The following is an 18,141-nucleotide window of genomic DNA, read 5'->3' as shown; positions in this document are numbered from 1 at the left end:
GAGAGCATGTACGATATGTTTCTCTATACAGAGAGACAATAAAACGATTTTTGAATTTTTCAAGTTGGTATGCCAAAATACCAACCCGGACGGTCCCCTTAAGCTAGGAAATCTGTTTTCTGACCAGACGTTTTCCACAACAAATAATATTTTCTCCAAAAAAATTCAATTTCATGATGCTACCCATGAAAATTTTTTGCTTAATACCAAGTAATGCCAGTAAAATACCACACATAATCGGCAAATTAAAAAATTACACAACAAAATAAAAAATTTTAAAAGCAATTTGTAATTTTCCTAACTATACAGAGCCGAGTCCTTTATTATAGGAATTGATCCAAATGTAGCTGGAACTCAGCAGTTAAAAACTTATAGTGTTATATGTCAGCAATATTACTATTAGTAAAACTACAACGCTAGTTAGAAAAGCAGGATGCAATAAGCCCAAGGTTTCCTACAGGGAAAAATAGCTCAGTGAGTAAAGGAAATAAGGAAATAAACTATATGGGAAGATATGAACAATTAAAATAAATACTTTAAGAACAGTAACTACATTAAAACAGATCTTTAATATATAAACTATTAAAAGAGACTTATGTCAGCCTGTTCAACATACAAACATTTACTGCAAGTTAGAACTTTTGAAGTTCTACCAATTCCACTACCTGATTAGGAAGGTCATTCCCCAACTTGGTCACAGCTGGAATAAAACTTCTAGAAAAGTGTAGTATTGAACCTCATGACGGAAAAGGCCTGACTATTAGAATTAACTGCTTAGTTAGGCCAGCGGCAAGGAAGGCCCGCCTCTTCTGCCGGTACACTGAACAGTCTCTTTAATTGCGTTTGGGACACTAGGGGGGAAGATGATGGCGGTAAGTTGACTCAGGTTTGTATAAAGTTCAGAAAAACCCAAATAAATCTTAAAATTTGTAATTTGTTCCTTCACTAATAGAAACCTTCATCGTTTAGTATGACTTATTCTTGGATGGGTGTAAATCCCAATTAACCCTGGATAGGTACGCTCCTCGGACACCCCTTTAAGGGTATACTCGGACGCGAGCGACCCCGACGGCAAAAAAAATTCCTGAAAAATCAGTTTTTGCAGTAACCTCCTTTTTTCTTTTGCCAAAAAAAACTTCAAAGAATGCTTAAAACAACTGTAAAGATAAATACTACTCATCTGCAGAAAAACTATTTATTATAAATATTTTAAAAAATTAAGTAGAAAAGAAAAAAGACCTTACATAAAAATTCATAAAAAAAAAAGTTTATACATATATACACAAATCCTTTTAGGAATTGATTCTTGAATGTTTAGGACACATCTTGATGTATTTTGGATGAAGTCAGACCCATGGAGGTGAAGATCTGAAATGAGAAAAAAAGGGTAACTTTTTTTGGCCAAAAAAATTTGTCCAAATTTCATGAATTTTTTTGGGTACCCAAATGAAATAGGAAGTGGCTAATTTTTTTAGGGAATAAACATATGTTATCCTAAAATAGAAATATGTAAAAAAATCTTCATTATTTTGTAAATTACATTTATATCAGGGGCCATATCTAAAGGTAATTTTTTGAGTACTTAGAAATTTCGTAAAAAAATACATATATTTAATATATAATATGATATTTATGCAGGTAAAAATATACAAAAATATCACAAATTCTATAGGGAACAAGAATATATATAGATAGGGCAACTTACGCTTCGGATATGTCCACAAAATGGCCGCCAACCACACTGACTCAGACTCGCTAATCTGCCACTTGAAATGTAGGAAGGGTATGTCAATTTCAAGGTGTTATTTACTAATCTAATTGTTCTTGGATATGCATAAAAATTGTATGGTGGGTTGCTGGATAATTGTCGATTATTTTACGACTATAAAATCAAAATTCTGACCCCAAAAAATTTTTTTGAAGGGAAATAAAATCGAAAAAAAAAAATGTAAAACAACATAATATTTTAGCTAAAAAAATTTGATGATATTCAATCAAAAAAGAAGTAAACAAAAATTTCCGACAAATAAACATCTAGAGGAATCATTACTCTGTGATAGTTCCTTAGTACGTAGTAATTTTGAAAGAAATGGGAAAAAACTAAAAAGTGGCAATCGCAGGAAAATCGAACACATATCTATATACAGTATACGCCATATCTGGCTAAAAATAAAGATAGGCATGGGTAGCCAGATCATCTAGAAACACTTTCCAACACTATAAAAATACAAGTTTTGCGATACTACTTGCCAATTCCTTACGGTAACATGATTAAGCAAAAAAATGCAAAACAAATAAAAAAGGGCACTCGCGGAAAAATGGCCAACATTCTAATATACGGCATTTCAGAAAAAAAAAAAATTTCAGCCACGTACTAGGCAAACCATCAAGGCACATTTTCCAACAAATAATCATCTAAATGAATCATTACTCTGTGATAGTTCCTTAGTACGAAGTAATTTTGAAAGAAATGGGAAAAAATGGCAATCACAGGAAAATCGAACACATACCTATATATATGCCATATCTGGCTAAAAAAAAAAAAAGATAGGCATGGGTAGCCAGATCATCTAGAAACACTTTCCAACACTATAAAAATATAAGTTTTGCGACACTTCTTGCCAATTCCTTACGGTAACATGACTAAGTAAAAAATGAAAAACAAATAAAAAGGGGCACTCGCGGAAAAATGGCAAACATTTTATTATACGCATTTCAGAAAAAAAAATTTCAGCCACGTGCTAGGCAAATCATCAAGGCACATTTTCCGACAAATGAACATCTAAATGAATCATTACTCTGTGATGGTTCCTTAGTAGCCTACGTAGTAATTTTGAAAGAAATGGGAAAAAAAACGAAAATATGGCAATCACAGGAAAATCGAACACATACCTATATATACGCTATATCTGGCTAAAAAAAAGATAGGCATGGGTAGCCAGATCATCTAGAAACACTTTCCAACACTATAAAAATATAAGTTTTGCGACACTACTTGCCAATTCCTTACGGTAACATGACTAAGCAAAAAAATGCAAAACAAATAAAAAGGGGCACTCGCGGAAAAATGCCCAACATTCTAATATACGGCCTCTCAGATAAAAAAAAAAAAGACATGCACGTGTTAGCCCAACTATCAAGGCACACTTTCTAACACAAACATGAAAAAAAAAAATCAATAATATACGGCAATTCCTTACTACGTAGTAAATTTTTACAAATATTGAAAAAAACAGAAATTGGCAACCGCAGTTAAATACCCAATATACCAATAACTACGTCGTATCTGACAAAAACAAAGTCACGCATGGGTAGCCAGATCATCTAGACACACTTTCCAACACTAAAAAAGCAAAAGTTTTACGACACTATTTGGCAATATCTTACGGAAAAATGACATGGCAAAAAAATGAAAAAGGGGAACTCGCGGTAAAATGCCCAACATTCTAATATACGGCATCTCAGATAAAAAAAAAGACATGCAGGTGTTAGCCCAACCATCAAGGCACACTTTCTAACACATAAACATGAAAAAAAATCAATAATATACGGCAATTCCTTACTACGTAGTAAATTTTTACAAATATTGAAAAAAAAAACAAATTGGCAACCGCATTTAAATACGCAATATACCAATAACTACGTCGTATCTGACAAAAACAAAGTCACGCATGGGTAGCCAGATCATCTAGACACACTTTCCAACACTAAAAAAGCAAAAGTTTTACGACACTATTTGGCAATATCTTACGGAAAAATGACTTGGCAAAAAAATGAAAAAAAAATTTAAAAGGGGCACTCGCGGTAAAATGGTCCTCGTGGTGATGAACGACATTTTAACTAAAAAAAAAATCATGCACATGGTAGCCAAACAATCCACCAAGACTTTCCACAACTGATAACCTATACAAGTTGCACCATTCTACGACAATTTCATAATACTACTTTGATAATTATGCAAATTACCTTAGAGGGGTAAACTCGGTCGCGCTCGACCCCGACGCGTCTCAGAAATCGGGGAAGGAGTACAGCTACAGCAATGCACATCTGGACACTACTAGAGCGTGTAGGCGAGACACCTACTGCAGGTCGATCACCCACAAATTCAGTCACGGGGGTGAGTCACGTGAGAAAAACCTGTTTTTTTTTTACGCTCGGGGTCGCGAACGACCCACAGTACCGTTCCAGGGTTAAACCACAATTCTTCTTTGTTCAAGGGGTTAACTACTGCAATGTAATTGTTCACTGGCTACTTTCCTCTTGATAAGGGTATGGGAGAGACTAGCTATGGTAAGCAGCTCTTCTAGGAGATGGACACTCCAAAATCAAACCATTGAATTTTTTATCCTCGTGTTATTTTCAAGTTTTTCTAGTTTATATATGAAAGATTTATTGTATTGTTGTTATTGTTCTTAAATTTCTCTTGTAGTTTTCCCTATTTCCATTCCCCACTGGGATGTTTTCCATGTTGGGAGCCCTTGGCCTTATAGAATCCTCCCATACGCTACTTTAAAGTACCCTGTAACTGAAATTTGAGCTGCGATGCTTGGTTTGTTGATACGACAAACTATTTTCCAATACTGAGAGCAACTAACACCGCAGAGTAGTGTGTTACAGGTCACTTTAACATTAGTTTGCCATCTTACGATATGTAATAAGGATTTTGGTGCTGCTCTTTTTTGGATATTTTTGTGCATTTCTTTGCTATGCATCATGTAAGGAAATCATAAGGGATACTTCTGATGGCAGTGTACTGACCAAACAGGAATAAAGGTAAGGAATTGTTATAATGGATGTCTAACTTGTCTACTAGTACTGTATAAGCATAGGTACACTACTGTATAGGGTACAGATATTGGTATTTATAGTTACAATAATTTATGAATAGTTAATTGTTTTCTCTTATTTTTAATTTATATTATATATATTTATAATGTATGTATGTACATACAGTATTTTAAATACAGTGTATATAAAATCCAACATGTTGAAAATCAAATTACACCACGGCATAGGAACGGATCTTCAATATAACCCGAGATCTTCCCATACACACACACACTTAGAAAAAGAAAAATAGTTTTAGTAAAGCAAAGTTAAGCAGACACCAACAGCATGTCAGTGTTAGTTGGCGGCAAGAGTCTAAGCGACTGTCCACTGTACCGTAGGGGTGAGAGATAACTTTGCCACCAGCCAGTAACTACCAATTGGTGCTGACACCTTGTGTTAAGTTTTTAACTACAGTACTTAGTTTCAGCTGCGCTTTAATCAATTCTCATATTAAAGGACAAAGGTTTGCATTTATGTATTTTGAAATTACATTTACATGCAAAATAGGAAAAAAAAATATGTATTGAGTACCGTAATACAGTACGCTGTTATGTACCCTCACCTGTCCCGGATTTTGAGTAACAGTCATGTAGTTGCTAGCTGTCAATTCCTTGATACACACGTGGCCTGCCTCACACTCTGCATCTTTTTCATGACTGGATACTAATTTCCTGAAAGGAAATACAATTCTAAAACCCATGGAAAAAAGATATAAAGAAACATTTTAGAATGGACTGACTTCTTTTTCTAAGCTCAAAGAAATGCTGACAACTTTTTATTACATACTATTCAAAGGATACCATAAATTAAGAATAACTGCCCTGATAATTTACACTAAGTATAGAAATAATAATACAATTCCATATTTCTACATACACCTGATGTTCATAGTGCTTCTTCTCCAGACACCCACAAAATTCTAAAATATCAGAAATTTTCCCAATTTCTTTTACTTCAAGAAATACATCTTGACAAAGGAATACAGCCCTCTAGCGATAAGTAAAATCAAACATTGTTTTCTGGTCTTGGGTATTACCATAGCCTCTGTACCATGGCCTTCCACTGTCTTGGATTAGAGTTCTCTTGCTTGGGTGTATACTTGGACATGCTGTTCTATCATATTTCTCTTCCTCTTGTTTTTTGAAGTTTTTATAGTTTATATGTGAAGGATCTAATCTAATGTGGTTACTGTTCTTGAAATATATTATTTTGATTGTTTATTCTTCTCCTGTAGTTTGTGTATTTCCTCGTTTCCCTTCCTCACTAAGCTATTTTTCGTCAATTGGAGCCCTTGGGCTTATAGCATCTTGCTTTTCCAACTAGGATTATAACCTAGCTTGTAATAATAATAATAATAATAATAATAATAATAATAATAATAATAATAATAATAATAATAATAATAGGAATCCCACATTGCATCATACGGTAGAGTAGTCTTCCGTTTCAAAGTCAACATTATCGCTCCTCTGAATATCATTAGTCAGTGGTGAAGAGGATGGACATGTATATGAACATCAGGTAAGTACAGAAATAAAAAATTTTATCATTACAATTCTATGTATTTCTTGAATCTCCCCTAATGTTCATATTGCTGACTCTGACATGGTTTGAGGTGGTGCACAATTAAGAGGGATAAATTTCAGCACAAATAATGCAACATGGTTAAGGGTTACTAACCTGGTCAAGGTTACTTGTCTAGTTTACTTTGATAAACCATTAGAAATATGGGATTCCAGATTGTTTACTTACATAATTAATAATACAATACCACACTATAATTGCTTTTTATAATAAAGTTTTGCAAACATCAACTTAGTATGCCTTGAGCTGCAGGTAAACCTTTTTCAAAGAAAGATTTCAACCAAAAACCAAAGTAGCTGTCTTCCTAATATCATGCACAGTACCTTCACTCTCAAACATTTAATGATTTTGATCTAATTCCTTGTGCATCTCTTAAAGTGAATTTTCAACAAGGAAAGCCAAAAAATTTGGTGAGGAGATTATGGATCCTTAACTAACAAAACAAATAGGGGACACCATCTCTATCCCCTTTTGTTTATACAAATAAAACTGTACTTTTCTTACTGGACAATAAGAACTACGTATTCTCTACTTTAATGCCTTCAACCATGTTTTAGTGAAAATGTGATAAACATTAAGGCAGACTCTTTGTGTTAAAGTACTTTTTGGCCCTGAATGAAGGTAAAAGAGACAAGATTATATTGAGTTCCCTAGAGCTTACGTTGATCGACAATGCTGGTGAATCATTTATGCATTTAGCCAACACTAAATTCAACAGAATGGTAGCCATTATTGAATGGTGAAGATGACCTCGTAGTTACCACTTGAGCATTTAGGATAGGGGTGATCTTTGCCTCTTTTTATGATGTTCCCCTTGAAGTAGGAATGTGTGGTAGATCTTTTATTAATGTGCTACTGAACTGCAGGTAGACTCAGATGATAAAATTGACAGTTAAGACTAAAGATGATATACTAGGCAAGTCAAGACCTATAGTGGAAGTGGGTTTGTGGAAAAGTTGTAGTCCAGTCTGTGATTCATTACAAGAAGACAAAGATAAACCAAGCTTTTCCATTTCTTAGATATCTATAAATTTGTACTTATGCAAAAAGTAAATGCGGCATATTCTTTTCAGCATAGAGTGATAACCTGTGCTTGGGGTTTCCTTGACCTCTTCTATAATCAAAACTAATGGAGTGGAAATAGCTAGCGGATGTTTTGTGTGAATATTTCACTACTGTAATGATTTGAATTTTTTTTTCAGTGAAGTAAGCGATGAATTTGTTCTCTAACCAAAGGTAGCTGGAAGGGGCTAGGCTGGAAAAACCTTTTATATTGATGTATATATTACAAAATGTATTGGTCTCCATTGCAATTAGTCATAGTATTTTTAGATGTATAAAGTATTTTTCTTTACCAAATAAATAATTTTTTATAATTTCCTTGTATATTTTCATAATCTCGACCATGGTCCTCAAATATTCTGTGCTTATAAAACAGAAAACATTCACCAGAGGTTCATTTGCTTGTTGGGTTCCCGAGTCCAGAACCAAAACAAGGGTGATGCCCAGTTATTATACCTCTCCCTGGGTCATTTGGTAAGCTATGTTAGACAGGGGCGGGGTAGTTAATCTGATAGTAAGTCTGTATGCTATACCCGACCACAGCACACTAACCATAATATGATATAATTTGATTGTATTAAGAAATATAACATTATTGTTTTTAGTTTTAAATATCCTTCCTGTGTAAGAGTTGAGTTGTAAGACTATGAAGGTAGAAAGTTTGTTTTGCAGAGACTATCTGTCAGTAAGATTCAAGGATATGGGATTTGCTCTGTTTTTTTTAATACCACAACAATGTCAAGAACAGGTGAAGCTCATCACTATCAGAAGATGGCTGAAATGGCATTGTCTAAAGGTAGAGCTTGTCATCGTCATCCCACTATAATCAACTAGCCTAGTCTTTCTCGGTTTTTCTCCTGAACTAACAACAACTTTTATGTGCTTGAACTTTCAACTTGATTGCCGACCACCGAGATATTTTTTTACCTTTGAGAGGTGCCCGATACGATGCACAAAGGAAATGCGGATCATGATCTCCCAGAAATATTTCTTACGTATATTTCAGGCACTAATTGCTAAACCAAACCAGGGGAAGACAGCTTAAAAGGCAGTATTTAAACAATCCAGATTAAAAATCCATCATCATTTGCTATTATTCCATACATTTTATGCAAGGAAATTATCACCAAGGTAAACAAATATACACATTCTTTTCAAAACAACACATAATCTTTTACAAATCAATGTTATTATCCTCTAAAGCTGAGATATATATATATTAAACTAGGGGCACCTTTAGCACTAGTGTGATCGCACCTAGTCGACATAGATAACTGAAGACGATTCCACCAAACAATGTGACCTGGACTTCCTGCCATTTATTAATAGAGGACTTAATTATTTCAATAACAGCAATTATTTGTTGAAGAGAAAGAAAGGGGCAAATTAAAATTTTTTACGGGCAAGCGTCGATTCAACCGGGATTCTGGAACAGAAGTCATATGAACATCAGGAGAGATTCATAGGCACAAGGATATTTTCTATACAATATGTCAATTACAAACAGTTATATAGTGCTGACTTATATTTTCTATACAATATGTCAATTACAAATAGTTATATAGTGCTGACTGTCTTTATAGAATATGGTTTTGGGGATCTGAATCCATTTCATTTAACTATCCGTTACTGTACTACGGGCCTAAACCTAATGAAAAAGAAAATGGGAAATTTTGGGGGGGAAAACACTGATATATAGTATTGTACCAAGCTGGAGAGGTTGGAGGTGTCATTGGGAAGTAAGGCGTACCAGGTGAAAATGAGAGTGGCGAGAGACTGGTAGATATGTGTGTTGAGAAAGAGATGGTGATAAGTAATAGCTTTTTCAAAAAGAAAGATAAAAATAAGTATACATGGGTAAGAGTGGCAAATGGAAGAGTAGTAGAAAGGGCATTAATGGATTGTGTTGATAACTAAAAGAATGTTTGGAAGATTGAAAGACGTGCACGTGTTTAGGGATATGGCTAACGGTATGTCTGATGATTTTTTGGTGGAAAGAAAATTAGTTGTAACAAAAGAGTGGGGGAATAGAGTAGGTGGATGTAAAAGGGAGCTAGTGAGGGTTGAAGAGCTAATAAAACCACGGGTAAAAAGTAAATATCAGGAAAGGTTGAAAATGACATATGACGAAGTGAAAGTAAGAGAAACTGGCAATTTAGAGGAGGAGTGGAAGTTAGTAAAAGAAAATTTTGTTGGGATTGCAAGTGATGTGTGTGGCAAGAATATTGTTGGAGGCAGCATGAGGAAGGGCAGTGAATGGTGGAATGAAGGAGTGAAGGTAAAAGTGGAAGAGAAAAAGAGGGCTTTTGAAGAATGGCTGCAGAGTAATAGTATAGAGAAGTATGAAAAATATAAAGAGAAAAATGTGGAAGTAAAGCGCAAGGTACGTGAGGCAAAGAGGGCAGCTGACCTGAGGTGGGGTCAGGGATTGGGTCATTCATATGAAGAGAATAAGAAGAAGTTTTGGAAAGAAGTAGAGAGAGTAAGGAAGGCTGGCTCAAGAATTGAAGAGACACTGAAAGATGGAAATGGGAGGTTGTTAAAAGGAGAGGAGGCAAGGAAAAGATGGACGGAATATTTTGAAAGTTTACCGAATGTTGAGGATAATAGGGAGGCAGATATAATTGCTGTTGCAGGTATTGAGGTGCCAGTGATGGGAGATGAAAATGAGAGAGAGATTACAATAGATGAAGTGAGGAGAGCACTAGATGAAACGAGAGTAGGAAAAGCGTCTGGTATGGATGGTGTGAGAGCTGAGATGTTGAAGGAAGGGGATGTGACTGTACTTGAATGGTTGGTGAGATTGTTTAATATGTTTTGTGTTGTCAATAGTACCAGTAGATTGGGTTTGTGCATGTATTGTACCACTATATAAGGGTAAGGGAGATGTGCATGAGTGTTGTAATTCAAGAGGTATTAGTTTGTTAATCGTAGTTGGAAAAGTGTATGGTAGAGTAATAATTAATAGGATCAAGGATAAAACAGAGAATGCAATCTTAGAAGACAGGGTGGTTTTAGAAGAGGTAGGGGTTGTATGAATCAGATTTTTACAGTAAGGCAGATATGCGAGAAATATTTAGCAAAAGGTAAGGAGGTGTATGTTGCGTTTATGGATCTGGAGAAAGCGTATGATAGAGTTGATAGGGAAGCAAAGTGGAATGTGATGAGGTTATATGGAGTTGGTGGAAGGTTGTTGCAAGCAGTGAAAAGTTTCTACAAAGGTAGTAAAGCATGTGTTAGGATAGAAAATGAAGTGAGGGATTGGTTTCCGGTGAGAGTGGGACTGAGACAGGGATGTGTGATGTCGCCGTGGTTGTTTAACTTGTATGTTGATGGAGTGGTGAGAGAGGTGAATGCTCGAGTGCTTGGACGAGGATTAAAACTGGTAGACGAGAATGACCATGAATGGGAGGTAAATCAGTTGTTGTTAGCGGATGATACTGTACTGGTTGCAGACACAGAAGAGAAGCTTGGCCGATTAGTGACAGAATTTGGAAGAGTGTTTGAGAGAAGGAATTTGAGAGTTAATGTGGGTAAGAGTAAGGTTATGAGATGTACGAGAAGGGAAGGTGATGCAAGGTTGAATGTCATGTTAAATAGAGAGTTACTTGAGGAGGTGGATCAGTTTAAGTACTTGGGGTCTGTTGTTGCAGCAAATGGTGGAGTGGAAGCAGATGTACGTCAGAGAGTGAATGAAGGTTGCAAAGTGTTGGGGGCAGTTAAGGGAGTAGTAAAAAATAGAGGGTTGGGCATGAATGTAAAGAGAGTTCTATAAGAGAAAGTGATTGTACCAACTGTGATGTATGGATTGGAGTTGTGGGGAATAAAAGTGACGGAGAGACAGAGATTGAATGTGTTTGAGATGAAGTGTCTAGGGAGTATGGCTGGTGTATCTCGAGTAGATAGGGTTAGGAACGAAGTGGTGAGAGTGAAAACAGGTGTAAGAAATGAGTTAGCAGCTAGAGTGGATATGAATGTGTTGAGGTGGTTTGGCCATGTTGAGAGAATGGAAAATGGCTGTCTGCTAAAGAAGGTGATGAATGCAAGAGTTGATGGGAGAAGTACAAGAGGAAGGCCAAGGTTTGGGTGGATGGATGGAGTGAAGGAAGCTCTGGGTGATATGAGGATAGATGTGAGAGAGGCAAGAGAGCGTGCTAGAAATAGGAATGAATGGTGCGCAATTGTGACGCAGTTCCGGTAGGCCCTGCTGCTTCCTCCGATGCTTTAGATGACCGCGGAGGTAGCAGCAGTAGGGGATTCAGCATTATGAAGCTTCATCTGTGGTGGATAACGGGGGAGGGTGGGCTGTGGCACCCTAGCAGTACCAGTTGAACTCGGTTGAGTCCCTTGTTAGGCTGGGAGGAACGTAGAGAGTTGAAGTCCCCTTTTTTGTTTTTATTTCATTTGTTGATGTTGGCTAACCCCCAAAATTGGGGGAAGTGCCTTAGTATATGTATGTATGTATGTATCAAGCTTTGAAACAAGTTATATGAACATGAAGGTTCATAGAATAATAACTTACAATCTTAAAAAATCAGTAGCACGTGTTAACTAAAACATTGATGTAAAACAATTAGTATTTGTATTATGAGCACACACTGCCCTAAAACTTCCTGCTGCAATCTTGAAACATTCAGAAATTTCGAAAATGTGTCCTTTTTCATATTAACCTTGTAGAATAGCGTTATTAGTGCACCTCTTGATGGGTACTGTAAGCATTACTGAAGGAACTTTCCAGTACAGTATCCCTTCATCCCCTAACTAAAACCATTTCTTAGCCTTCAACTTTACTCCCATTCCCACTTAGTTTCTTTCATACTCTTGTACAAAATTTTAAACTCACTTTACCCCAAGCGCTGGGGTAAATGACCCAAATTATACAAATCAAATACAATGTCCCATGTAAAATTATATAGCCATAATACCTTGTGACCTGTGTGAGATCAAAGACTTGGAAAAGTAGTGCTGGAGATTTTGTTCATATAAATATCCCAAGTGAAATTACCTTACTTGACTATGACAATGGTTTACCCTGAAACTTTTTCCATTAATTTAAAATAACCTTTCTTTTCATATAAACTCACTTTGTCAAGTTTATTTGGAAGTGAAATTGATCACTTCATGCTACAAGAAATATAAAATATAATATAAATATTACTTTTTTGTTAGAAAGTAATTGGAAAAATATATGGAAATTTTTTATATCTTTCCCATTCTTTACAGACTTTGAATTAAATCTTACATATTTATTAAGGCAGTAAAAAAGTTGAAATATCAAGTGATAAATTGCTTAGCAACAATATGTGGAACTGATTACGTTTCTTGGAATGGTTATGCATGTATAGTTTTGAGCTTACCTGTCTAGTAACCCATTTGTGTAATTGAGAATGAAATTCACTAAAGTTGGCTTTGACAAACTAGCATCCATAACAAAATGGGTTTCCTTGTCAAGATCTACAATGACAGCAGCAGTATTTAAAGGTTCCCTGGCTGTCATGTTGACACCGAGTCTTAACGCCATATTCTTGTTATGGAGTGAATCAATTGCAACAAATGACAAAGACCTGTTAGTTTTGCATCCCAAACCTGAAAATTAATATAAAAAAATCCATTACTAAAACTCAAGACAAATGCATGTTTCATTCAAGATGAAATTTTTAATCAATTTAGTAATTTCATATGCCTGATATTTTTGAATGTGTGAAAAGTTCACAGGGTAGGCTACAATACCAAGTTTCATAGCATACACTACCACAGCTAAGTAGTGCTTGACTGTAATTGTCAACCATAACACTAGTGTAATATGCAATTATGAAATATATATCAACATACATACATTAATATCTTATGTTATGAGTAACTCTGATAACAATGAAATCAGTATGCAAGCATGAAAACTCTTAATTGCTATACTGTACAAGCATTCCCTTCGTATTTGCATTTTTTGTGGACAAGTACTAACGAGACTAGCACATGAACAGTCAAGTGGTGTCCATATGCCACACACGTTTTCTTCACGCCCTTCAAAATTTACCGCATTTTTATCTCATTTTAAAGAAAATACAAAAGCAATTGTCTCTAGATAGGTTCCGTGACAAAATTGAATTTAAGTGTACAAAAACTCAACCAGACCAGTGTGCATAAAGCATAAATCATGTGGTTCAGTTAGTGATACCAAATGCTGTTCATGACAGAGAACTCGCAATATCATCATCCTTCTCCACACCTGCCACGACTCTCCTCAATGGTAAAGTGCTAGTTATTTTGTCCAAATTTCTATTTTTCATTGTGAATTATTAATCTGTATTAATTTCTGATGTTGGGGGTCATAATTTTTGAATGTACAATTTTTGAATGTACTGTAAATGGGAAGCTACACACAATTCTGGTAACTGCTTGGACATACCATACACTAACTCCCCTGGTGTTATAACAACTAAGGTAGGTTCTCCAGTTGGAACATCTGATCATGCTACGATTTCGTTATTAAGACTGATCAGCCTGTACCTGATGTAAATCTGGGGTTGTTGAATCCATTAATAGCAATCTAGCTAAAATTAGTGCATGGTGAAAATTATGGGGCATGAAGATGTATCTTAACAAAACTCAAAGTATGATTGTAAGCAGGTCAAGGACAGTGGCTCCTCAACATCCTGATCTCTGCATTGATAATGTTTCTGTAATTCTATACGACTCCTTAAAAATTGTAGGTAAGATTTTTTATTGGAAATTTACTTTTGAGAAACCAAAATATTTGCCTTAGTAAGGAAGTCTTTTCAAGATTTTTGGTGATCACTCTATTCTTAAGTATTTTAATTCTTTCATTCTGCCCTGTTTCGAGTATTGTTCTCTTGTCTCATCTTCAGCTGCTGAATCTCATCTTCATTTGATGGACAAGAACTTACAGTCTATTAAATCTCTTATATCTCATTTAGATGTCTGGGACTGTTGTTTAGCTAATTATTTATGCATATTGCATAAGTTTTATAATTCTAACCATCCTTTGCATACGGATCTTTCAGACTGTACGACACCGTACGTAGTACGAGGTAGGGAGTTAATTCTAACAGTCATGACTTCTCCATCATAAGGACAATACTACACAGTATTCTAGAAGTTTTACCCCAGTTGTGGCCAGATTGTGGAATGATATTCGGTATCAGGCAGTTGAATCAGTGAACTTCAATAGTTCAAACTTACAGCGAATGTTTTTATGTTGAACAGGCTGACCTGTTTCTTTCATAGATTATATATGACACATGTAGTTTAACATTGTTACTGATCTTTAAAATTTTTCATACTATTCAGTAATTCTCATGTAGTTTATTTATTTCCTGTTGGAGCCCATGGGATTATAGCATTCTGCGTTAACAACTAGGCTTGCAGCTTATCTGGTAATAGTAACAATAATAATAATAATTATGTGTAATTATAAGCATGTGGAATGTATCAAGTTAAATCTCCTGATTCTTATGGGGGAAATTGTTTTGGTTTCAACCTAGCTTGTGGGACAGATTAAACTCATATTCTGAGGTACCATTGTATTCCTAATACATGAATACTTTAGCCAAAAACTTTCTTTTTATCAAGGGGCAAAAGATCTGAAACAGCATGGTCCCAAAATAAATCTAATCCTTAAGTTTGAATTATAAATAATACCTGTTAGAGATGCTGCTGGTTGGTTGTCCTTAAGCAGAGCTGGTGCTGCCAAAAGAGACCCATGAAATAGTCTCTTGCACTGATCCTCAGCAGACACAGCAACAAGTTTCTCAATGCGGTCATCCTTTAATCCTCCCTCAACAGGCTAAATAAAGAATGAAACAAAATATGAAGTGCATTTCTTGGTGGAGATAAAAAAAAACATGAAAAAAACAATTAATTAAATTTTACAGTTTTTCAATTTGAATATACAGTATACCCATTAAACTTGACCACCAATTTCTATTCATACATTTTTAATGTATAGTGCCACTTAAATTAATGGAAGAAACCATTCTTGAAATGATCAATTATCAGTGCAGGTAATTATTAAAGAAAAACAATATGCCAACTACAAAATAACATATATGAAGGGGTTATTCCCCTCAACTACGGGCCAAAGATATAAGTACCAAAGAAAACTTAGACCATTGCACTTTTTAGTCTTAGCATATGAAAGGAAGTCATTAAAAGATCAAACAAAAGTACATGAACTCAAAATTAATTTAAAATCGTGTACAAATACCTACTATGTTTTTACTGAAACTTCAACTTCCCAAAAATAGCCTTTCTATCAGGGGGACAATGAATTGCTTATTTCTCAAAGTAGTTGCAAGCTCCATACTATAATAGACATTAACACACATCAAGGACCTTCTCACATTGCTTTCAGGTGGTTTTTCTTCACTAGTTGGCTTTGGAGATGTTTCTTTGTCATTAGACGTATTGTTGCGTTGACAGCATACAGAGTAGTGCTGCCAAGGAGTATACTGAAGCATAAGTTCCCGGCAAGAATCGCTAAAGACAGTCATGAGGTTGTTTACATGTTGAAGTAGATCAGACTCCTCTGCACTGGAAATACATTTCAAAAAGAATTAAATCTATTTAACTCGCAACTATTTGTTTACATCTGCAACACAGGAAATATGTTAAAGCAAATATGATAAAGCAAAATTCATACAAACCAATCAACTTAAATCTGCTGACTGTAGGAAAAAAATTGTTAAACTGATAAGGTATCAAAACATCAAATAAAATGAGATAGGTAGCAAGTACCATACACAATAAGAGTTAAAAGTATGTACAATACATTGCTGTATCTGAAGAACATAAAGAACATTGTAAATTGATTAAAAAGTTTTAAAAATTAACTTTCCACTTCACACAGAAAAGATATCAATAAAATATTGAAATCCTATTTTGCATACTCTACTTCATATTATTGAAATTACAACCACGAGCAATCTGTCAAGCTTTTCTGTTTAACTGTGTGATTGAAAGATTTGTTGATAACTTTACTTTTATTTTTGAAATCCATAGTTATGCAAATTTCTCCGATTAATTGTGACTATACAGCTTCAATATAAAAAGGTATAAATAATTATGATGTATGGAGTACGTTTAGATTTTTTACCATTCTTGGTAGATTACCCTTAAAGAGCTGCCATATATTTGACAGGGTATTCATATGTTTTGCATATCAGCTGGCATAATGTAAATTTGTTAAATAGTGTAGAAGATGCTAAATAAATGTGCTGTTACATAAAATTGCAAGGGTTATGATTAATGGAGCTTAGCTTAAGTAACCTAGGTTATGTTAGTTATGCTAGCCTGCTTTTTATACATTCACTTCCTAAATTTATAAAATAAATCTTAAGTTGCATACCCTGCAAGGCTCCCACTCCTACAAACAATTATGGAATATAAGAAAAGTATACTGTACTAAAACTCAAATATTGGTGTTTGCTAGTCTATAAAAATCCACATGACAGCGAGGAAACTTTAACATCTCTTTCATCAATACCTTTTACATAACATGGTATTAGATAATTTCAAACATTATCACAGTACTCAGATCAACTTAACCCTTGAAAATTCAAGATTGATAATGGGTATTTGCAGCAACCATTTGAACTCTAGCTGCATACATTTTTTAGCCTCCAACTTCATCTCTGCTTCCACTTCCTTTCTTCCACCTTCTTAGCCAATCTTTATGCTTCTACTCAGCTTTATACCTTGGCATAGAATGGCCTTACTGGCCCTAGCAACTAGCAGATCATATTGACAAAATTTTTAAAGTACGTAAAGTAATTTATGTTTTTCCTAACAATACAAACTTGAATTCTTCAAGTAGGGATTTTTCTTTCATTGCAAGCTGGACGCATATTAGATCGCATAACGAGCAGTTAAGTAACAAGTGGGAGCGAGAAATCTCTTCCCTTTTGACCTTTCAGCTGAAGACTGAGAAAGGTGGTTGAGGGAAATTCAACCTAATGGACTCAGGTTTGTATGGCTAGGAAAAATACAAATTACAGTATTTGACTGAAACAGTTTAGAGAACGATGGTTTGGATTTTGCATTACAACAAGCCATAACCCTTGATTTCCAAGAACCTGAGGAATTAGAAAAAAACAAGACTTCTGGAGGAGGCTGATTATGAAGGATCCATATTTGAAGCTATTTTGTATTTAGCCACCATTGAAGATCTTCAATGAATGAAGACTAAGACATGTCTAGCATAAAGAAAAATAAAAAATCTAAATCCCAAATTCCATAATAAGCAGGGAACCAGAATCCAGAACATAACTGATGTAAATGAACCTGTCGCCCCCAAATAAATGGTACTAAAACCTATCAACAAATACAAAATTGATCACTGAACCCACGGCAAGAAAAAATATCAGAAAGATATTTAAAAAAAGAATCTGAAAATCTGAGTTACATATATACACTTTGGGGAAGAAAAATGAGTTGCTACAAGAGACCAAAAGGAGACTTGCTTGAATGTCACGTTGTGTTAGCAATCAAATTTTTTCTTTCAGGGTTTTAGTACTTAAGAATTATGGATTAATGGCCAAGTAATAGTAATGAGTTTGTGGTAAAATAAGAGTTCTAATATATTCATAAACATTATTAGTATTATTAAAAAGATAAACAGAATTACTAATGAGTGATAAAAGCAAGGAA

At 34.9% G+C, this 18,141-nt stretch overlaps 1 protein-coding gene across 2 annotated transcripts in view; it reads right to left on the bottom strand.

Moving 5' to 3' along the window:
• LOC137630568 (thioredoxin domain-containing protein 11) overlaps positions 1-18,141 on the bottom strand; it is an 80,490-nt gene that overhangs the window by 14,711 nt on the left and 47,638 nt on the right. For both annotated transcript variants that reach the window (XM_068362100.1, XM_068362101.1), the window contains 4 exons: positions 15,837-16,026; positions 15,136-15,280; positions 12,834-13,062; positions 5,393-5,501 (listed from right to left, as the gene is read on the bottom strand). In XM_068362100.1, the coding sequence (XP_068218201.1) occupies positions 5,393-5,501; positions 12,834-13,062; positions 15,136-15,280; positions 15,837-16,026 (673 nt within the window). The remainder of the gene's footprint in view (positions 1-5,392; positions 5,502-12,833; positions 13,063-15,135; positions 15,281-15,836; positions 16,027-18,141) is intronic.

Source organism: Palaemon carinicauda, chromosome 38 (genome assembly GCF_036898095.1).
Source record: "Palaemon carinicauda isolate YSFRI2023 chromosome 38, ASM3689809v2, whole genome shotgun sequence".
Taxonomy (NCBI): Eukaryota; Metazoa; Arthropoda; class Malacostraca; order Decapoda; family Palaemonidae; genus Palaemon; species Palaemon carinicauda.
Note: the sequence above shows the minus strand (reverse complement) of the source record. Positions and strands in the feature narration are given on the sequence as shown.